At 41.9% G+C, this 8,337-nt stretch overlaps 1 protein-coding gene across 1 annotated transcript in view; it reads right to left on the reverse strand.

The window, feature by feature from the left end:
* Positions 1-819: 819 nt before the first annotated feature.
* LOC108781179 (homeobox protein extradenticle) overlaps positions 820-8,337 on the reverse strand; it is a 40,251-nt gene continuing 32,733 nt past the window's right edge. The window contains exons 4-5 of the mRNA XM_018549093.1: positions 1,179-1,369; positions 820-1,039 (exon numbers count right to left, since the gene is read on the reverse strand). Of these exons, the coding sequence (XP_018404595.1) occupies positions 820-1,039; positions 1,179-1,369 (411 nt within the window). The remainder of the gene's footprint in view (positions 1,040-1,178; positions 1,370-8,337) is intronic.

Consider the following 8,337-nt stretch of genomic DNA (forward strand, 5'->3'; position numbering starts at 1 on the left):
CATTTTTCACAAAAAAATGTGTTTATCTGAACATGATTTCAAATAAATTTCAAGTGATTCATTTGTTTAAAGATTCAAAATTGCGGATCAAAAATCTGCGATTTCGTATGGTCAACCACTAGGCGGCGCGGCGAGGCGACGAGCGCTCCCGTTTTCAAATCGTGATTCGATTTTCCTCATAAGGAGGCCGGAGGCGCCGCTTGGAATATTATTGGCTGTTTTCGAAGATTCGTTTCGTGCAACAGGAAGTCTGTTTATTGTATTGACTTATTTTATCGAATTTTGGAAATTCGACATCGGATTTGGCAATATACGGCACTGTAAAATTATTTAAATTTTTTCACGCCATATTATGTCCGCCATTTTGAATTGAAATGAAATCAGCGAAACCAAAAACCCTCGAGTAACAAATTTCAATTAGATCAAGTAACTTTTTGCATTTCGGTCCGCCATCTTGGATCCGCCATTTTGAATTTTGAAAATCTGAGATCAGATTCGTAATCAGCGACCCCAAAAACCCCCGAGTAACAAATTTCAGTTAGATCAAGTAACTTTTTGAATTTCGGTCCGCCATCTTGGATCCGCTATTTTGAATTTTGAAATTGTGACATCAGATTCGTATTCAGCGATCTAAAAAACTATAATATACCAAATTTTATGCGAATTCGTTGAAAATTGTGGAAGTTATGTAAAGATGTACATATATGATACATTACCAGTCGTGGCACTTTTTTTTTTTTTACACATATGATACATTACCAGTGAAGTGGTTAAAGAATAAGGTTAACAAACATTTAAAATTACTTGACAAATTAAAAGTCATGGCGTGGCACCGAATATAAGTTGCAAAAATTCATCATCTAATATACCTATACATATATAAGAAAAGATAATGGACGATACCTGACTCACGGTAATTCCGCATTTTCGTGCAAGTTCTTCCTTGGCCTCTTCACTTGGGTAGGGATTACTGAGGTGAGAATAAAAGTATTCGTTCAGAATTTCGGACGCCTGTTTGCTGAAATTTCTTCTTTTACGTCTGCAACAAAATTTAATTCGTATCACGTTAATTACACAGCGAATATTATCCGAATTTGGATAAACAAAGAAAATGATAAATTAAATGCATATTGTATACTATATGCATCTATTATTTGCGTTAGTGTTTGAACACGAACCTAGCGTCCAAAAATCGACTCCTCAGGATCATCACAGCTTCGCAAGTGGACTGTTTCAGCTGCATCTGGATGCTTGAGAACTTCTTGTGGATAATCTGGACCATCCTTTCAATTTCTTTAGGCGTGATCGGCCTGGTACGACTCTGTTCCCTCAACAGGTTCATTACGTGAGTAGTGAATTCGTTACAGGCCTAAAACAAATAAAGACAAAGCGTTGAGTTTCACCAATCATTAATCATTCAACAGGAGGGGACGCGTCGATCTAATGTAAGAGACACATTCATTATGAGACAAACTATTAATTAAAAATGTAAAACTATTTCAGGACAAATTTGGGTACATTTCAAGCTCGTCGACATGATGAAAGGCGAAGGAGACTAAGACTTAGCAAGACACGAAGGAAAGTACTATGATCAGAGCGTGAGAGGAAAAGTCGAGCGACGAAGCGAGAGAGGTAGTGAGAGACGAAGGACGCGTACGTATAATGCATTATTCCTGGTGGCTGCTCGGTTTAAGGGAAAAAGGACTTTGCTCGATATCAGTATTCGAGGCGAGCACGCTGTCTCCCGAAAGGGAGCGAGCCAGAGAGATAGAGAGCGAGACGAGCGGTGTGAGTCGAGCAGGGGGAGTGGCTTTTCCTGAGGGAAGGAGCCAGGAAAAGGCCGCGGGAGGGTGTCGGGATACGGAGGGTGGGGTGGTGGAGAAAGGGGATCGAACAGGGTGGCTTGCAATTTCGAAATGGATTCCATTCCGCCGACGAACTCCCCTCTCCCTTTTCTCCTCCCTCGATCCACTATGCGGCTTCTCTTCCTCTTCGTTCCTTTCTTCGCGCGGGACTCAACTGGGGTGGATCAACCCCGTTCCCGTCTTCCCGGCTGTTGCACGTGACGGAGAAAGAAGGAAAGAGAGGAACAAAGAGAGGGAGAAGGTGCAAAGAAGGAACGGAACGCTGCTGAATTGGATGGAAAAGCCAGTCACATTTCTCCGGACTGATTTCCTTTAATTTCTGAAACGCTTTAAGTCTCCAAGTAAATGATACTATCATCTGATAGGTTCTTACGCTACTGAGAATCGATAATATCAACCCTTTGCAATCCTATCAATCATATCAAGACGGGTTTAACATGTGGTAAGCGATGTAATTTATTGCATAATTCTCTTGAAGCATACAAGATTCTATACTATTATAATCGACCTAGTAATTTTTGGGATCTTGATAAATTCCTCCAAGTAATAAAAATTCTTTGATTTATGTAAGATTAACCAATTATAAATGACAAACTATATTTTTTGGGATCTCCATAAATCCTTCAAATAATAAAAATTCTTTGATTTATGTCGGATCAGCTAAATAGATGAAATTAAGGATAAAATACTTGATTTTCGTTTGCAAAAAATGGTAGGAAAGAATCAATCTTCATATTTTCGATTATTTCAAGGCTTAAAGAGACTATCGATATCTATATATTTCCGGGATACTCCGAGAGAGAGAGAGAGAGAGAGAGAGAGAGAGAGAGAGGGAATGACATTTCAAAGTTTTAACCTTCAAAGATGACGTTGGTTTAATCTGGACACTTGGGATAGGACTGAATTGCAAAATAGCTAGGATCTATGCCACTCTCTACGATACAAATCAGCCGCAAGCATAAATTCGATTATGCAACCATCGGGAACTCTCTCCGGGTTGTTTCCCTAACCGCGGGAACAACCGCGACGAGTGAGAGAAAGAGAGAGAGAGGGAGCAGGCGCCAGTATATTTAGCAATGCACACGTCGGAATTTCCATAACGTTGGCGAACCCAGGCATGCTGCTGGCCTCTGTTATATATTCTCACAATACGCATACGCATCTGTATTAATAGAGCGTGTCGCAGTAAAATTACAGCGTCGTGAGAAAATTCGCTTCGCCAAGAGATACTAAAGCTTTCGTTAAGACACACCACCCTTTCTTTCATTCCTGATCGTAATAAATAACATGACGGTTTAATTAGTTTATTTAAAGGAATATAAAGATGTCACCCGTTACTCAAGTTATTCCAATGTCCCGTTTCATTCTCAATAAAATACTACTCCGTTGGGAGCATCTTTTTTTCTCAAATTATGGCAATAGTCGAGAAGAGATATTTAGATTCTGCTATCATACTTATAATACGATTTACGGTGGCTCATACCAGTCAAACGGATATACAGCCGTACGGGCAGTAAAACAAAATATTTATGCGCGCGTAAAAAGGCGCCTCCCCCTCCCGCAAACGGAAGATGCATTCTGCATTGCTTTTTCCGAGATACAATACATAGGGATAGTCCGAGGTGGTGCGCGCGCGGTCGGAATCAGAGTTGGGAATCGGATAAAATAAAGGCGGGCGGGCATGCACCGACGAAATTCATGGTAGAGACGATGTTTGCTGGCGGTGATCACGCGATCTCGTAAAACCCGATGCGGTTCTATTCTCGTGCTTGTCACGCCATGTTGCATAGTCAGGCAGACATTCACCCTAATGCAGCAGAGTCGACCGAATTTGAATAGTAAATTTCGCTTATGGCCGAACTTTCTGTCCTGACACAACGTTGGCCCGCTAACTAAACCAATTACTGAACTTTTCAGATCCGACGAAATATTTATATCGTACGTTTTAGCGAATTTTCCTCCTCTGGATCTATACTGTGCACGCGCAACAATTGAGTTCTTTTCTTCTCGCGGGAGGGAGCTTAACAAATTGTCGTTATATACTCGTAATTCTTTCACGTATAATTTAAGCTACTAATGGTAATTTCATGGAAGTCCATTCGAAATTAAGAAAGAGATTACGGAAGAGAGAGAGAGGGAATAATTCGAAGGAAAAGCGGGGGAAGATTTAAAACTCGTTAACGGCCCCGTTTATAGGTGCACCACCCCTCGGCACGCACGAGAGTGCGGCATCGCAAAGTGCACGCGAATGAATGCATACATTGCACGTTTTCGGCGTGCATATTGTTGCGGTTACAAAGAGCCACGCACGCATTACAGGGGCGGATCCAGGGCGTATCCCAGAAGACGGTCACGAATCATCGTTTACGATTTTCACCGACGGCAGCGCGAATTGCTACTTTCGAAGAACTGTAATCTTCAATTTCCGCATCGACGCGGCGGCTGACCATGATGCAGGCTCGCGCTCGTACGCTTTAAATCGCGAAAAAAAGATAATAATAACGCGTTAACGCGGCTCCTAACTTTCTAAAATAAAAGGACGCGACGCGTTACTGGCGAAGCGTTACATTAAAATCATTTTGCGCGAAAATACAGTATGCCCTTTTAATCCGACCCTGACGAATGCGCCGGTGGACCTCCGGGGCTGTGCGTGTTTACCGCGGGGAAACATCAAGCCCGCTGACACACGGGTGAAATATGGGGTCGAAGCGGGTGTGGCAATTAAAGCACGTGGGTGTGCATGCACACGAGTGTACATCCGCCCAGGGAGCGCACGTACGCGAGCGGCAAGGAAAAACTGCCGGCGAAAACGCGAGCGGCGTTAAAAAGAGTTATGCGCGTGGGGCCGATGAGCGGGCCCTATTTACGGTAAAAATGGCCGATTACGCGCGACGTCATGCGAATGTAAGGGCTTTTACGCGCGTATGTCAAGCGGAATGACCGGTAATCTGTCCCGCCGGTGAAAAAGGGATGTGAACACGACCGGTGATGAGTACGTGAGATTTTCTAATCGCCGCACGACGGCATGATAATCGCGCGTCTGCCTTGGATACCTCCTACATCGTGTGGTGAATTATCTTCAAAATAAATTATAATCAAAAGTAAAATTATGCCGTGCAAGAGTCAGCGTATATTCCAAGTATCATTTGAGAAAATTTCCCACGTAATAATTTTGTAAAATGTTTGCGCTTTGATCGTTTAATTAATTCAGATTATTATATTGTTAATTTATAGTCACGCGCGTGCGTTTGAGAGGAGCTTTGATCGTTTAATTAATAGGGTAAACCCGGTATATACGCCGCACCTATCGAAAACTTAATTTATCAATTATTATTTACTATGTTTAAAGCAAATTAATTATACAAATAAAAACTTTGTATCATCTACTACTATAAAAAAAATATTAGAAATCCAAAATAATTTATTTTCCATATTAAAAAGTAACTTTTTCAAACCCCTGCATTTTTGCCGTTTATCCCATAGGGGGGGGGGATAATATATGGCCACTCGTATATAATTCATAAGAAAATCACAAATAATCTATAAATAAGATGTAAAATGACGACGTAAACTTGCATTGTTATATGACAATTTTTATTGTTCAGAATGAAAATTGGAATACAAATAGGACTTGATACAATTTTTTAAAATAGCTTCAAATCTTTGAAAATAATCTTTAAACGTTTAAGATTTATCAACATTTATGCATTAATGCAATGTATAATTGTTAGAATTAACAAAAACTTCTTAAATAGAGCGTCTGTGCTGCGGCACAGCATCCCGCTCGCTAAAAATGCCGTATATCCCAAATAGATGGGATATATATGACAACTAATTAAACAAACAATACAGGAGCAAAGCACTTGTATTTTGCTATACAACATGCTTTACTATTCCTCTATACATATATGTATTGCAAAATAACCACTAAGTCTTTTATACGCTCTATAATAATCATTTTATGTAGATTATAAATTATGATGGCACTACTTATTACAGTAAAAAATCGATTTAACTCGCAATAATTTCATTAATATTAACAGTAAAGAACTGAAATCATAACATAATACTAATATACCATAAAGGCATGTAACAAAGTAATTGACGGAAAATTATCCCCAATCCTTCTATTTTTTCTGACTTCTGCGGCGTATTTCCTGACGCGGCGTATATACCAGGTTTACCCTATATTTATTCGAGTTAATCGACTGAGAAACCTTTTTACTTTTATTTTACCAAATTCACAAGGGTCTTATCTAGCGTCGAAGTTGTTCTGTCGCGTCGAGTTATCGCGGCGCGCCACGTCGCGCGTCGCGACCGGGTCATGGCAGCGATTTGAAGAGGAAGCGACCGAGGGGGAAATTCTTAATGAAACTGCTTGCGATAACATCGTCGAATTTCCGTCGGAGCGCGGCAATATCTCGACGCAGTGATTTGCGTCCTCTTGAAAGAACCCGTGTATCACGCGACATACGCAGGCAGGGTCCGGCACGCGAGATTTTACTTAGCAGCGCGAGCGGGCCGTTTCATTAGCACGCGAGACCAACTTAACGACAGTCGTTTCTCTTCAACGCGCATAACATTCTCCGTCTTATCAGTCCCCCCGTTTCGAGCTAGTCGCCACATACGCGTTTCTGTCATAATCATTAAGAGAACGCTGACGTGACGACCACACTCCGACGGAATCGTGTCAAACAGATATAGCACTCTGTATTTCACAACTAATACGAATTTAGTACGCAACAAAGGTGGTAATTTTGCCGGAAAAAGACGATGTCAGTAGGCCTATTCCGTAACTTTTTTAACGGCAATTTTACTAGCTAGTGATGTCGTTGCGCGTGATGAAAAAGCTGCGAGCAACAACAGTATAACGATCTCGAACTGTCGTCAAAAGTTACAGAATAGGCCTGTAGGTCCCTTAATATCCATTTAAAATCTATGTATATATAGGGGGTGTTCCAGAAGAAAAGAAATCAATATATTCTGGGAAATAAGCTTTCATTTTAAGTAAAAAGGTTTATATGAACGTGTCCCATTCTTTTGAGGCTTATTTCACGGGTACTTTCTTTCGCAGAGGTGCCAAAGAGTTTGCGGGTTATCGCCGTGTCGTGATCCATTGCTAATGTTATTATAGCATTACCACGTGCATTTGGTACGTGTTTTACTCTGAACGGATTTCGAGATTGAAAATGACTGTTAAGAAAGCTACGTACATTTTCTAATAATCCATTGTTCGAGCGACACGTTTTTAAAGTTTCATATGAACGTTTCTACTCAAAATGACTAATATTACCGTCACCTCCTAGAATATTAATTTTTCCTCGTGAGACACCCTGTATATGTATGACACGCCGCAAGGGAATTGTTGACGCTTTCCTTTTGGTAGAAGATCGTGAAAGTACGTGCCGTGAAAATCGCTTGATTACGGCGATCATCTCACTAGCGATTTAATAACGCGTTATTAATGAAGTGAATCACCGTCTAATACCCGTGGATTACGCGAAATTACAGTGTGAATTTTCGATCGGTCGTTTTATCGCGCGGACTCGTGACCGCCGTGTGATCGTCGTTTGTATCATGGTGAGAATTCGTTCCAGCATATTACGCAACCTTAACGAGACCGCGAGATCGTCGGCGAACGATAAATTTGCGTCGACGTCGTTGAATTTCACGAGCGGAGAGATTATCGATGGTGGAATCGAGCCGGCTGATAGCGCTCCGGGATGGCCGAAATTTGTCAGCCGCCGGATCTCGACGATAACCACGAGGTTACGCGTTTAAATTTTTCATTTCGCCGAGAGTTCTCCCGGCGCGAGAGTGAATAACGGCGCTCGTTTACGCGCCGCGAGTTCATTTCAGCCTTTCTGTTCGCCTTTTCCGTTTCTCTCTCTCTCTCTCTCTCTCTCTCTCTCTCTCTCTCTCTCTCTCTCTCTCTCACTCTCTCTCTCTCTCTCTCTCTCTCTCTCTCTCTCTCTCTCTCTATTTTTTTATTTCTCTTTCTTTTCGCGCTCACAAAGTCGGACGACGATAAAACGACCGATGTAATTCTGCGACCCGAATTCAATACTCGATATGGCGCCGATAATGGGCCGCGCCGCCGCTCGCTCGCTCGCTCGCGGCGAATAATATTCATAAGCGGGATTTGCATAAAGCGAGCGTGTTCACTTGCTCGCTCTCTCTCTCTCTCTCTCTCCCTCTTCGGAATGAATAATTTTCATGGGAGTGAGAGGGGATTTTGCGACGTCGCGCGCGCAAACGTAAAAATGTTTGACTGCGGCGCCGCGCGCTGCGAAAATCAATACGCGAGTTAAACTTAACCCGTTTGGCTTAATGGGTCGGTTGGCCATTTTGCGTTTGCAGTATATTTATAAATTCATCAAGATTAAATTCGGCAAACCAAACGAGAGTGTCCATTATGCAATTTGCAAACGGAAATCCGGAATACACAAAAGCGCACGGTGTCCCCTCCCCC

The sequence above is a fragment of the Cyphomyrmex costatus genome, unplaced genomic scaffold (assembly GCF_001594065.2).
Source record: "Cyphomyrmex costatus isolate MS0001 unplaced genomic scaffold, Ccosl1.0 scaffold78, whole genome shotgun sequence".
Lineage (NCBI taxonomy): Eukaryota > Metazoa > Arthropoda > Insecta > Hymenoptera > Formicidae > Cyphomyrmex > Cyphomyrmex costatus.